Genomic DNA, 14,993 nt, shown 5'->3' on the forward strand with positions numbered 1-14,993 from the left:
AAGCCTGTACTTAATTTAGACTTGTAATTTTTTTTAGACTTGTAATTTTAATTTCAAATTGCATTGGTTTATAAACAATATTAAAATACTTATGAGAACTTAATTTTTGCCATAGTTATGTCTAATTTATTAGATTTACAAGAATTACTTAAGTATGGGTGAAGGGTTTATTTTTTAATCAGACTACTCAAGAACTTAAAGATAAAACCAAATATATTCAATTTCTAAGTGAAGTTTAAAAATGTTTTAAATGAATTAATAATCAAATTTGTAAGTGGGGCCAAACATTATTCAAAACCCCCTTAAAGGCAATTGCAAAAATATGCTAGATTTATAAAAGAAGTAAGATTTTTAAGTTGAATGAAAAGCTTAAGGAAAAACTATCCTTGTTAGTTTACAACTTGAAAGTGAATGTTAATTCTAAAACCAAATAATCTTTTCTGGATCCCAAAGTCATCATTTGCTGTATCATAAAACTCATATCAACATGTTGAATTGTTAACCACAGATGCACTGTAATTTGAAATTAAAAAAAGAAAAATCACTGACAGTGTCATCCCCAGTCTGGTAGGGGAGACAGCTTCACAAGCAAGAAAGAAGCAAAGAATAAACACTTTATATGGGGGCCACCTGTGCCTGGAGAAGGAGAGATATAAGCAACAGTGTCAGAGAAGGAACACACGTGAGGGGCCCACTCTTCCTGCTTACAGACTTCCTGTCACAGGATATATTAACTTTCCCTCATGGGTAAGTCTTGCAGCTGAAAGCATAAGACAGCCACAGCTGCAGCTAGGCAGTATGGTATGTGTGTATGTGTGTGTGTCTCACTTTCTGGGGGACATGTTCCCGCGGCTATGATGCAAGATGTGTACTCCCTCTAACACAGACTGGGTTGGTGACAGGCAGCCTCTGAAGGGTGTTAAGCAGGGAAGCAACATAATCAGATTTTGGGTTTGGGAGAAGATCACACTCAAAATGCCATGGAGAAAAACTATGTGGTTGTACATGATGATGTCCACGTACCTGTGTTTAAGACAACAGCAAATGTTCTGGAAGGAAACATACCAAATGAACTACCACTAGGAAGAAGACGAAGATTGGTGGTGGTAGCCAGAGGAGATATTAGCTTTCAGTTAAAAGATTTTTAAATATCAACAGATGGATAAACAAAGTTGGTCTATCCGTGCAATGGAATCTTGAAAAGAAAGGAGCACTGTTTCATGCCACAACACGGGAGTACTCTGAAAACACCATGCTGAGAGAAGAGCCAGGCACAAAAAGTCACATACAACTCCACACACAAAAAACAATAGGCATCTACAAAGACAGAAATTAGAGAAGGGGCCCAGGGGAGGGAGAACAGGGAGCTTACTGGCACAGAGTTTCTGTTTGGGGGTGATAAAAATGTTCTGGAAATAGTGTCGATGGTTGTACAACATCATGAATGTAATTAATGCCACTGAATTATATGCTTAAAGATGGTGGAGATGGGGATCCCTGGGTGGCGCAGCAGTTTGGCGCCTGCCTTTGGCCCCGGGCGCGATCCTGGAGACCCGGGATCGAATCCCATGTCGGGCTCCCGGTGCATGGAGCCTGCTTCTCCCTCTGCCTGTGTCTCTGCCTCTCTCTCTCTCTCTCTCTCTCTCTCTGTGACTATCATAAATAAAAAAATTAAAATAAAATAAAATAAAAAAAGATCATGGAGATGGGGCGCCTGGGTGGCTCAGTCAGAAAAGTGGCTGGCTCTTGGTTTCAGCTCAGGTCATGATTTCAGGGTCCTGGGATTGAGCCCTACCTTGGGCTCTGTGCTCAGCAAGGAGTCTGCTGGAGGATTCTCTCTCCCTCTGCTCATCCTCCCACTCATGCTCTCTAACTCGCTCTCTCAAATAAATAAATAAATCTTCTTAAAAATTGTGAAGATGGTCAATTTTGTGATGTATATTTCACTATAATAAAACAAAATCAACATCCTGGGGGTTGGGTGGCAGAGTGAAGCTGCAGAGGAGGAGCCCTGTCAGGTGAGGGCCCAGGTGAGAGAGGATGGGCAGGGGCACCAGGGGTGGGTTCAGAAGGCATCTGGGAGGAAATGCAACAGGGCTTTGAGACATTTTAGCAGGAGATACACATGGGGCATCCAGGTAGAATATTCTCCAGCAGCTTCCTCGTTTGTGAAAAGATGAAATACGAGGTGATTACTGAGATGTGGCTTAAAACCCCAGTTCTGCTCCCTCCTGGTTGGAGAATAGTACCAACCAGGTCCTCACCAGCTCAGGCCACAGGAAGCAGAGTCTCAGAAGTCAGATGAAAACCAAGGGGATGTGGTATCAGAGAAGCCAAGGAAATGAAAGGTGTCAAATGCTACTGAGATGTCCAGTAAGATAAGGACCAAGATTAGGAAACATGGCCCTATGGAGATCACCAGTCACCTGGAGGACCTGTATCTTAGAATATCCAACATAACTTTCCAGAATACCTGAGCATTAAACACAACTTCTTCCTAATTGTGTCCTACTGGACTCATCCACCCCCCATGTCAGTGCCCCCCTGCAACTGAACCGGGGCCTTACAATCTTATCAATTAACCTAGCACTGCACTCTGCCTCTAGGACCAGGAATTGAGAAAGAAAACTCACATATGAGCATCTATCATGGGCCGTGTACTGTGCTTTACTGGTCTTCATGATAGTCCTATGAAGTAAGTGTAGTGAATTGAGGGCCTTCTCAAAAGTCATGTCCACCCAGAGCCTCAGAATGTGAGTGTTATACGGGAATAGGGTCTTTGCAGATGTACTTAGTTCAGAAGAGGTCATGCTGGATTAGGATGGATCCTAAATCCAATGACTACTGAACTCACAGAAGAGAAGACACAAAGAGACACACAGGGGGGGATCCCTGGGTGGCGCAGCGGTTTGGCGCCTGCCTTTGGCCCGGGGCGCGATCCTGGAGACCCGGGATCGAATCCCACGTCAGGCTCCCGGTGCATGGAGCCTGCTTCTCCCTCTGCCTATGTCTCTGCTTCTCTCTCTCTCTCTGTGCGACTATCATAAATAAAATAAAAATTAAAAAAAAAAAAAAAAAAAAGAGACACACAGGGGACAATGCCACCTGAAGACAGAGGCAGAGACTAGAGTGATTAGTCTACCAGCTAAGGAATGCCAAAGGCTGCCAGCCACCACCAGCAGCTGGGAGAGAGGCCTGGAACAGGTTCCCTCACAGCCCCAGAAGGAACCACCCCTTTGGGCATCCTGATTTCAGACTTCCAGCCTCGTGAACTGTGACATAACTTTCTGTTTCTTTTTGTTTGTTTGTTTTTTTTAAGATTTTATTTATTTATTCATGAGAGACACAGAGAGAGAGGCAGAGGGAGAAGCAGGCTCATGCAGGGAGCCCGACGTGGGACTCAATCCCGTGTCTCCAGGATCATGCCCTGGACTGAAGGCGGCGCTAAACTGCTGAGCCACCTGGGCTGCCCAACTATCTATTTATTTTTTTATTTTTTATTTTTCCAACTATCTATTTTTTAAGCCCCTTGGTGTGTGGTAATTTCTTAGAGCAGCCCAAGGAAACCAAAACAGTAGGTATGATTAGCCCTCCTTTTTTTTTTTTTTTTTTTTTTTTTTTTTTTTTGCAGGTGAGGAAAGTCACTGCACTTCCCTGGGCCTCCAAGCTGGGTCAGGGTGGGTTAACCTCCCTCAGCCCCATCTACTCGGGGACACTGCCAAACCAAGTCTCTGGGTCTAAAGAGCCAAGTATTATAAATGGGAAATTCACCAAGGTAATGTCACTCAATCAGGCCTCAAGGCAACAAGATGGCCAGCCTCCCAGGCCACTTCACCCCTCATCCTGTATCCCATCACTAGTTTCTGTAACGTCCACACCAGCATTACTCATTTGTTGCTGGTCACAGTAGCAGATCCACTGTATGAAGTAGGAAAAAACATGACTGCACAAAGCTTACCCTGTGAAGGAATCCCATATAATTATTAGACAGTTGGGCCCTTTGTCAGCCGTGGCAATCCACCGCCTATCTTCACTGATGCAAAGGCAGGAGATCACATTAAGGTGGCCCTGCAGAAATGCAGAGAAAATGCTTTGAAACATCAAGAACAGTAGGAGAGGCTGGAGCCCCAAAGAGAGAACAAAGCTCTCCTTCCAGGTCCATCTGGCTGAAAATTCCACTCCAATGGGCCTTCCCTGGCATTTCTCCATAGCCAGTGGTTTTCAGATTTTCTCTCCCTCAACATACCTGAAGGATAAGCCACACTCACAGGGACAGGGTCTCCCTACAGGTCGAGTCATGTACCCAACTCTGAACCCAGGTTGAGAATAAATGTTGGGCTTCTGCCCAGCCCCCAGCCCCTTCATCTCCCTAAAAATGTGTCCACATCAGGTCACTGAGCAATTCTGGGGCAAGAGCCTCCTCACTTGTCTCTGCTTTCATTCCCATCCCCCTATAATCCTTTCCCAGTAACTCAGGAATCTCCTGGAAACACAAACAAGATGGCACTGCTCCCTGCCAGAAAACAGACCGTTTCCTCCCTTCTTCATCTCCTGTTGCTCACTCAATGCCAGCCATACTGGGCCCGATGCACAGGCCTGCAAACCCGGAACTCTCTGGGCTAGAATGCTCCTCCCCAAACTGCCCCTGGTTGGTTCATTCTCCTCAGTCCATCAGATCTCCCCATAAAGGGCACATCTGCATTGCCAGCCCACCAGTCAGAGGTCCATCTCTCACTCTTGGTCTCTCTCCTACAGCAGCCCACGTTTCCTTTGGAGTGCTTGTTACCATTTGTAATTATGTATTTATGAGATTGTAAGCTATACAAAGGGGCGGGGGGACCAGACCTGTTTTGTTCACCACTACAGACACAGACTCTAAACAAAGAAGTGATGACAAATATCTGTGGAATAAAGGAATGAATGAATGAATGAATGAATGGTGAATGGTGAATGGTCAAGGCTATTCCCAGCCATGTGACTATGAGGGAGGCTGGACACCTGCCTGGCATAGTCCCTATTTCTCAGCCCCTCTGCCCACTCCTACCCTTTCCCGACTCTGCAGACACAAATGCTCCCATCTCCCTCTGTTGTTACCCCTGTGTTCAGTGCTGCACATTCAACTAAGTTCCAAGAAGGGCTGCGTGCTGCTTTTGTGTATGTTTCTGGACTCCTAGAGAGCAAATACCTCCAGCTGCACCCACACGGTGTGGATTCCTTGAAAAACCCTTTGTGATGTTTCTGACGTAGGCATTGACTGAGGAAGATCCTTATTAAAATATATGCCCATTGCAAAGGGTAATCTGGAACGTTTATTTACTAGGTTAACTAGTGAAAAGTCAGACACCAAGAAAAGAGGACAGTGGGTCAGGTAAATGATCAGGAATAAAGGAAGCAGAGTGGTGTAGGGAGGGCAAACACAGAGGACACGGGAGAGGAAGGCATAGGATGACAACCAACCTACTCAACACTTTGATGTCAGGGGACCTACATTCAAGAAAGACCTGGCTTCACCATGTACCAGTGCAATCTTGGGTAAGTCAGCTAAACCTCTCTGAGCCTCAGTTTTTTCTTCTAGTAAAATGGGGGTATTACCACCCACCTCTCAGCACAATTATGAGGATCAAAGCCCTTTTGCACCTGCAAAGCCCTCCCCTAAATATTAATTAGGTCTGGAATCCATGCTAAAGCCTTTTATGTTCCCCATGGTTCTGTGGCGGCAACATGATATATCCTGACCACATCTTTATGGAAATGTAAAAAAAAAATTACAAATGCTTTAAATTCCTGTTGCTGTAAAATAAACATCAATTGCTGTGGTTTGTAAATTGATTCTGATTAGAATTAGAGACAACGAACAATACAGTGTGTTTCTGGGGCACCTGTGTGGCTCAGTCAGATCAGTGTCTGACTTAATTTCAGCTCAGGTCACGATCTCAGGGTTGTGGGATTGAGCCCCACTTCAGGCTCTGTGCTCAGTGTGGAGTCTGCTTCTCTCCCTCTTTTTCTCCCTCTTCCTCTGCCTCTGCTCCACTCCCTTACTCTCTCGCTGTTTCTCTAACAATATGTAGGTAAATCTTTTTTAAAAATGTGTTTCTAGGGATCCCTGGGTGGCGCAGCGGTTTGGCGCCTGCCTTTGGCCCAGGGCGTGATCCCGGAGACATGGGATCGAATCCCACATCGGGCTCCCGGTGCATGGAGCCTGCTTCTCCCTCTGCCTGTGTCTCTGCCTCTCTCTCTCTCTCTCTCTCTGTGACTATCATAAATAAATAAAAATTTTAAAAAATGTGTTTCTAAAGACAAGACTTACTATAGTCCAGAAGAGAGGTAGGAAAACACGATAGTGACATAATGAAGTCAGTTCTTAGAATAAAAAAAGAAAATGCTACATTCCAGTGAAAGACAGCCTCTTTTGTTATGAAAAACAAAACAAAACAAAACAAAACAAAACAAAAACTTGCGTACCTGAAGATGATGCTGAGTATTCTTGAAAACATTGTAGATGACTGCAGTGTGAGCACAGACATAAAGAAGAACTCTCTGGTTTTCGTCTCGAATATAGTAAACCGGAAGAGAACTGTTCCATCCGAAAGACCAAGTCATGGTCTGGAAGACAAAGACAAATCCAGTGAGATACTAATTGTGCCAAGCCCAGGGCTGTGATGCCAGGCACCCCGGCACAGTCTCTGGAGGAGGAGGATTCACATCATCGATCCAAAGAAGAGAAATCACTTCAAGAAGGTCCTCAACAGCATGCTAGCATGTGGATGACCCTTGAAACCATGATGCTGAGTGAAAGAGGCGAGACATGGAGGACTACACAGTACATGATTCCATCTCTATGAAGTGCCCAGAAGAGTCAAATCCATAAAGGCAGAAAGTAGATAAGTGGCTGCAGGGGGAGGGTTGGGGGGCTCGGGGGGGTTGGGGAGATCAGGGGGATGGGTAGGAAATGACTGCTAAGGGATATAGATTTCTTTTGTAGGGGATGAAAATGTTCTGGAATCAGTGGTAATGGTTGCCCAACCTTGCAAACATGCTAAAAACTAATGAATCATATACTTTAAAAGGGTAAATTTTACAAGGATGTGGAGAAATCGGAACCCCTGTGCACTCTTGGTGGGAACATGAAATGGCGCTGCTGTAGTGAGAAACGACATGGAGATTTCTCAAAAAATTGAAAACAGAATTACTATATAATGCAGAAATTATACTTCCAAGTATACACCTAAAAGAACTGAAATCAGGGTCTCAAAGAGACACTCGTACACCCATGTTTGTAGCAGCATATTTCACAAAGTCAAAAGGTAGAAGAAACCCAAGTGTCCCTCAACAGATGAATGGATAAACAAAATGTGAGGATTATTCAGTCTTCAAAAAGGACATCCAGCCATTCAACCACATGGATGAGCCTTGAGGACAACATGTGAAATCCACCAGTCACAACAAGTGAAATTCACCAGTCACAACAAGACAAATACTATGTGACTCCACTTATATGAGGTCCCGAGAGGACTCAGAGCCGTAGACACACAAAGTAGAGTGGTGGGTGCCAGGGGCTGGGCTGGGGAATGAGGAACTACTCAGTAGGTAGGGAGTTTCAGGCTTTGGTTGCACCACAATGCAAATGTACTTACTACTACACATTGTACACCTAAAAATGGTTAAGATGGTAAATTTTAGGGGCACCTGGGTGGCACAGTTGGATAAGCGACTGACTCTGGTTTTGGCTCAGGTTGTGTTCTCAGGGTTGTGGAATCCAGCCCCATGGCAGGCTCCACACATAGTCTGCTTAAAGACTTTCTCTGCCCCTCCCCATCAGCCACTGTATGCATACTCATACTCTTTCTCAAATAAATAAATAAATCTTTCTAAAAATGGTAAATTTTACTTTATGTGTATTTTATCACAATTTTATATTTTAGGAGGGTGAATTTAATGCTATGTGAATAATACCTTGCTTAAAAGAGAAAAGAGGGACACCTGGGTGGCTCAGTGGTCTACCTTTGGTTTAGGTCATGATCCCGGGGTCTGATGATCGAATCCCATATCAGGCTCCCCACAGGGAGCCTGCTTCTCCCTCTGCCTATCTCTGTATCTCTCATGAATAGATAAATAAAATCTTTAAAAAAATAAAAGAAAGACAACAGTAAACAGAAAGAACATCCTATCCTTCTAGTCCCTAGGACCTAAGCTGCTCAGTACCTGACACATAGTGAGCAATGATATTGTGAAATTCAATTTGCTTCATGAAAATATGTGGAATGGACAAGTTGTAGTACAGTCACTAAGGAACTTCATAAGAAAGGCAGTTATTGAGCCAGGAATATGTGGACCTCATACACCATTTTCCCTGGAAGAATAAAGCATAAAGAGACAAAATTCCCTCAGTATGATTAAAGATTCCATACTGCCAGGAATAAATCCAAAATAAAAATTTTCTGAAATGAAAAATTAGAGGTACTATAAATCTCTCTACTGCTTTGAATCCAATAGCAGTTTACTTATGCATATTTTGGGTTCCAAGTTTTTTATAAAAATCACGGATAAGCAGGGATCCCTGGGTGGCGCAGCGGTTTGGCGCCTGCCTTTGGCCCAGGGCATGATCCTGGAGATCCGGGATTGAATCCCACGTCGGGCTCCCGGTGCATGGAGCCTGCTTCTCCCTCTGCCTATGTCTCTGCCTCTCTCTCTCTCTGTGTGTGTGTGACTATCATAAATAAATTAAAAAAATTAAAAAAAAAATCACGGATAAGCAAACCATGGTACATTCATACAAGGGAGTATTATTCAGCAATAAAAAGAAAATGAACTAGCAAGCCAGGAAAAGACATGGAGAAATCTTAAATGCATTTTGCTAAGTGAAAGGAGCCAACCTGAAAAGACTTCACACTGTATGATTCCAACCACATGACATTCTGGAAAAGACAAAATTATGGAGACAGTAAAACAAACAAACAAACAAACATATCACAATTCTTGCCAGAGAGAGAGGGAGTGAAGAGAAGAATGGATAGTGGGGCATGAGGGATTTGAAGGCAGTGATGCTACTCTGTAGGGCATTGCAATGGTGGACACATCTCATTATACCTTAGAGCTCAGAGAACATTACACCATCAGGAGTGACCCCTAAGGTAAATGACGGACTTTAGTTAATAGTAATGATCAATATTGGCCCTTCAACTGTAACAAATGCCCCGCACTAATGCAAGATATTAATAGACGGGATATCTAGGGGTGGGCACAAGGGAGTATATGGGAACTCTGTACTTTTGTTCAGTTTGCTATAAATCTAAACTGCTCAAAAAAAAAAAAAAAAGTCCATTTAGCAGTGTGTGTCTGGCTCAGTCAGTAAAGCCTATGACTCCTGATCTCCAAGTGTTGTAGCCCCACACTGGGTGTAAGAGATTACTTAAAAACAAAAAAACAGTCTGTTCAGAAAATTAGCTATGGTGAATTAATCGCTTGTGGTAGTGGCTAAAGTGACAGCTAAGTGATTAGAGATTTTTTGGTAAGTAATTCACTCAGTACTAACAGAATATCCTTGCTCAAGCAGCACTCACATTAATTGAAACCACAGAAGTAGTAATTGCATTTTGCACCAGTTTTACCATTCGTGGTGAATGATCATGGTGGCAGCCATCTCTTTCAGCAATCTTCTAAAGCATGAACACAAAACGTTATGTCAAAACCAGACTTCACTATACTTGACAATCTTAATATTCCTTCTCACAAATGCATGATACCTTGTTTTCTTGGCTGGAGACATTTGGGATAAGGCAGGGGACCCCAAAGAGAAAGGAGAGAGATGCAGAAGCACACTTGCTGAAGCCCCTCTGGTGAGGACAAATCAGAAGCAACATAAATGGCCATCAATAACAGGGAAATGGTTGAATGTAAAATAAGGAAGTGGATCTACAAGGACCAATACAGAAAATCCTCCAAGACATATTAAGTGGAAAAATATTTTGCAGTAAGGCAAAAGATCTTACTGGTGGAGAAAACAAAAACTAATGTGTGTCGTGGTGTGTGTGCATGCGCACAGATACCAAATCTGTAGATGCTCAGGAAAAGGTCTGGAAAGATATACGGTCATGCTAAACTGTAACAGTAGTCACTTTAGGGAAATGGATTTGACATGGCCTGTGTAAAAAGAGGAATCTGCTTGAATTTTTTTTATTTTTTATTTTTATTTACTTTTAGACAGGGGGAGGAGCAGAGAGAATCCCAAGTAGGCTCCACACTCAGCAGGGCTGGCTGGATCTCATGAACCCGAGATCATGACCTGAGCCAACATCAAGGCTCAGATGGTTAACCGAGTGAGCCACCCAGGTGCCCCTGCTTAAAAAAAATTTTTTTTAAAGAGCATCTATTAATTTTAGCAGAAAGAAAAAACAATGGAGGAACAGGAAAAGAAAAGAAGTGTACTCAAAGAGCTAAACAAATTTGCAGAGGGAGGTGGTCTAGAATAGTTAGGTTCTGCAGTGAGCCCAAGGCTAACAGGGGACCCAAACCCTGGCACAAAGGTCACTTGCTCTCATTAGTGACATTACCTGATGTCTTGTTAGCTGGCTAAACAAGACAAAAGTCTTCATGGGCTCTAAAACTTATTCTTCCTTTCAGACTGAGCAAGCACAAGTTTTGATCTTGAACTCCACTGCTCGGAGTAAGCCCAGTCTACAGAAAGGAGGCTATTGGTTGTCTGCATCTCCCACTAGGCATTTTCCATCATCCTCACCATCATTACCATCCTTACCACCACGACCATCATCATCATCTCTAGATGTTAACACTCGTCAAGTGCTCACTCTGTGTCAGGAACTACATTAAATGTTTTATGCTCAATCATTTACAAATCTTTCAAAAGCAGAATCTACAGGGGAAAAACCAGAGATGAATCCTAGAAAGCATTTTCAGTAGCAGATGGAGAAAGAAGGGAAAACACTCTCCTCTTCCTCCTCTTGGTACGTGATAATATTTATACTTCTCAAAGATGGTGGTGCTCTGGAATATTGTCATGGCAGCAAAAGCAGATTCCTTTGGACCACCTGGTACTTTTCTCAGCAGCTTTCACTTTTTCCATACCTTTCACTTTCCGGCCTATCTTAGAATGGATAATTTTAGGAGCCCGTAATGATTTTAGGAATTTGTAAAGGTATTAAGCAAATTAAGGCAGAAGAGGTGAAAAGAGGAGGGAAAGGGGAAAGGAATAGAAGAGGAAAAGGAGGAGGAGGAAGAGGAGGAGGAGAGTTGCAGCTTGAGATTCCCACAAGGAACAGCACCCTGTGCAACAGACACACCACGTCCAGGAATTTCCTGCCTGCAGAGCAACACTACTGGACTCAAATGCAGTGTTCTTGTCTGTATCCTGTCACACATGTCCAGCCAGAGCCCTGAACTGAATTTTAAAACATATGGGTTTGGGCAGCCCCAGTGGCCCAGTTTAGCCCCGCCTTCAGCCCAGGGAGTGGTCCTAGAGGCCAGGGATCTCTGCATGGAGCCTGCTCCTCCCTCTGCCTGCGTCTCTGCCTCTCTCTCTCTCTCTCTCTCTCTCTGTCTCTCATGAATAAATAAATAAAATCTTTAAAAAGATAAAAATAAAAATAAAAAAACATATAGGTTTATTATTAGTTCAAAAGGGACCTTTCTGGTGATATTTTTTCCCCAATGCATAAAATTATCTTATTTCACCATGCTCTCAAAGCACTGGAGGAAATTAAAAAGGATGTTACACTTACCAAAGGGTAAACATTGGCACTGTAATCCTTTTGGAACAAAATGTCCTCACTGGTGGAGACCAGTGAACTCTCCGGGATCTCTGCTTTGGGCTGGAATTCTTTTTCTTCTTCCTCACTTAGGGATGATAATCTTTCTTCTTCCTTTCCCGGTTCCAAGTCTCTCCTTTCTTGTCCCAGTTCGTCTTGGGGCATCTGGTCAATTTTCTCTGTAGGCTCGCTTGAGGGCTGTGTTTCAGGGAAATGAATCTGTTGTTGCTCAGAACTGGTTTGATCCAAATCAAGAAATCTTAGTTTTGAGCTCCAGTCCCTTAAAAGCTCACTTGTTTCTGAATGCTTTGATCCTATTGAATGCTTTGACTCACTAAGGGTTTTCTGTATTCCAAATATAGTGTGTGTGGTTTGTTGTCTCCTTCACTCTCTTTAAGCTCCTGATCAGCCAGCCTTGGTGTTTGCCTCACACTGGAGCCATGGAGTGTTTTATAAAAGGAGCCTGGGACATTTTGTACTTAAACAACATGAATCATGGGTGTGCCAGGTTTGTTCTTGGCCTACTAGCAGAACCACACAGCAAAACCATTCTTCTAAGAGGCACAGATCGTCTCCAAGGATGGACGAGTCACGGAGTCACTTCTTGGACCACAGTGAGCTCTGCGTCAGGGAGAGTCTGTGGAAAGCCTACATTACTGTTATAACACAGACTTTGCTTTAAGACAAACACACTCCAGTGAACCCCAACCAGCTCTTTACATCAGTTCTGCTGCACACTTCCTCCAGGAAGCTCTCCCTGACCACCCTCCTAGCTGGGTTAAGTGTCCTTGCATCTCTCAAGCACTGCACTTAGCATACTGTTCTACAGTGTTCAGGTATCAATCGGCCTCCCTACACACCTTAAGAGCTCCTTAAGAGAATGGATTGTATCTTATTTGTATTTTCCCCACAGCCCGGCAGATGGTAAGTATTCAGTTAATGACAATGAATGAATGACTTAAAATTACTACTTACTAGGAAAGTTCCAGACATGATTGACTGGGAGCGAGTTGATGTAAGTCTCTCCAAATTGACCATGGACTTGGTGATTTCTCGGAGCTTCACCGTGGTTTCTTCCTGTACTCCTGCAGCCTCCTCCTCCTTCCCATATTCTTTCCCCTCTTCTTCCTCCTCCTTCTCTTCTTCTTCTTCCCTTTCCTCTCCCTCTTCCTCCTCTCCCTGTTCCCTTGCCTCCTCTCCTTCTTCCTCCTGCCCTTCCCCCTCCTCCTCCTCCTTTCCCCCTTCCTCCTCCTCCCCCTCCTTTTCCCATTCTTCCCCTTCCTTTTTCCCCTCCTTTTCCCATTTCTCCTCTTCCTCCTCTCCCTCTTCCCCTTGTTCCTCTTCTTCCTCTTCCCCTTCCTCCTCCACTTCCTCCTTTCCCCTCTTTTCCCATTCCTCCCCCTCCTCCCCTACCTCTCCCTCATTTTCCCCTTCCTCCACCTCCTTCCCTTCTACCTCCCCCTTCTCCTTTTCCCATTCCTCCGCCTCTTCCCCTTCTTCCTCTCCTTCTTCCCCTTCCTCCCCTTCTTCCTCCCCTTCTTCCTCCCCCCTCTCCTTTTCCCATTCCTCTCCCTCTTCCCCTTCTTCTTCCACTCCTTCCTTCTCTTCCCCTTCCTCCTCTCCTTCCTCCTCCTGCTCCCCCTCCTGCTGAGGCTCTCTCCATACTAATATGTCATCTTTTAATTCCTGTTGCATACTTTCCATCCCTCTATAATTATAATCTTCTTCCATCTCTGTTTCCCCATCTTCTTCTGTTTCTTCTAGTGGATGTTCTCCTGCATCCGACATTATTTTTTGTGGACTTTCCTTTAGAGAAATTTTGACCATAACAATCAGCAGTTCCCTTTGTTTCCCATTTTAATTTCCTGGTGCACTAACCTATTGATGAAGTGTGCAATACTAAAGCCTGTCCCAAATTTTAAACATATTGATGTCAGGGCCTCTCATCTTTCTAGGAATAACTTTAGAGCCCTCTAACTCACTTTATATATATTCATATTCCCACAGGCAGCAAAGTGATAACCCAGGCATTAACAACAATCCTAATAATGTAAACAAGGGCAGAAGCAGTGGCTTAGTGATTAAAATCCTGAGCTTTACAGTCAGCCTCTCCTGGCACTGAATCCCAGTTCTACCACTCACTAGCTCTGTGACCTTGGGCGAGTCACTGTACCTCTCAGAGTCCAAATTTGCTCACAGGCAGAATAAAAGTGAGAACCCTAAATTCTGGGGTTGAGATGACAGATGTAAAATGCTCAACGCAGCTGCTGCAGAGTGCTTGAAAGGCAGCAATCATTTATAAAGTTTAGCAGCCGTCTAACATGGTCTCTCATTTATTCCTTCTGACAAACTTGAGTTTGAGGCTCTGAGGGTTGAAGTGACTTATTCAGGTCACAACGCTAGAAAGAGGCAGACTCTGACGCTTGGTTCCTCCCTCTGAAAAAAGCATTGCTAGGACACCAAGCCCCCCCCCCTCTCCCCCCCCTCCCCCGCCCTCCAGCACGGGGCCTGCTCTGACTGCAAACTTTGCCGGCAGATCTTAATACTGGGGTCCAGGGGTAGGGGCGGACGGTATAGGAGATCAGTGGCGGGGGTGCACAACGCCCAGGCCCAGGCGGGCTCTCTCCTCCAGCTCTGGGGCTGCGCCCCCCTGCCCCCCCCCCCCCACCGCCAGATGGGGCGAGCGCCCCCCACCCCCGCGGGGCACCAGGCCCTCCCACAGCAGGACCCCGGCCCCGACTCACAGAGCGCGCCCTCCCGCCGCCTGGACCCCTCTGTCACCTCCCCAGCCTCCAGAGGCCACGGTTTTCTCCTCCACGCGCTGCTTAGCTACGGTTGCCACCCAAGCTCCGTCCCCAAGCTCCCCGCGGTAGAGCTGAAGGGCTGGACGGTGCCACGTGCCCAAGGCTCACGCCCCCTGGCGGTCCCAGAGGGACGCGCGCCACTGCCCCGCCCCCGGACGAAATTAGCCTTCCTTGCCAGGCGACTCTTTCTTCAACCACCCCCCCCTCTCCAAGTGCCAAGTATGCCAAGTGGTGCATACTTGGCAGTTCTGACTCTCCGAAGGCTTGACGAGATGAAGTATGAGCTGTTTGGTAAAAGTCTCTTTGCCGAAAGCACACTTTATTTCCCGGTCTCAGACGCGGCACACAGATCGGCCCTCCACGCTTTCCCAACGGGCGCTACATGCTGTGTGCAGTATTTTCGCTAGCTGGGATTACACACTATTTA

The 14,993-nt window shown here is 45.0% G+C and overlaps 1 protein-coding gene across 1 annotated transcript in view; it reads right to left on the minus strand.

The window, feature by feature from the left end:
- The window catches only part of CFAP251 (cilia and flagella associated protein 251), a 66,936-nt gene extending 52,292 nt beyond the window's left edge, over positions 1 to 14,644 (minus strand). Inside the window, exons 1-6 of the mRNA XM_038574962.1 lie at positions 14,507 to 14,644; positions 13,356 to 13,568; positions 12,738 to 12,953; positions 11,736 to 12,107; positions 6,463 to 6,603; positions 3,959 to 4,068 (exon numbers count right to left, since the gene is read on the minus strand). Coding sequence (XP_038430890.1) covers positions 3,959 to 4,068; positions 6,463 to 6,603; positions 11,736 to 12,107; positions 12,738 to 12,953; positions 13,356 to 13,550 — 1,034 coding nt within the window. The 5' untranslated portion in view covers positions 13,551 to 13,568; positions 14,507 to 14,644. The remainder of the gene's footprint in view (positions 1 to 3,958; positions 4,069 to 6,462; positions 6,604 to 11,735; positions 12,108 to 12,737; positions 12,954 to 13,355; positions 13,569 to 14,506) is intronic.
- Positions 14,645 to 14,993: the final 349 nt, after the last annotated feature.

The sequence above is a fragment of the Canis lupus genome, chromosome 26, assembly GCF_011100685.1.
Source record: "Canis lupus familiaris isolate Mischka breed German Shepherd chromosome 26, alternate assembly UU_Cfam_GSD_1.0, whole genome shotgun sequence".
NCBI classification, from domain to species: Eukaryota; Metazoa; Chordata; class Mammalia; order Carnivora; family Canidae; genus Canis; species Canis lupus.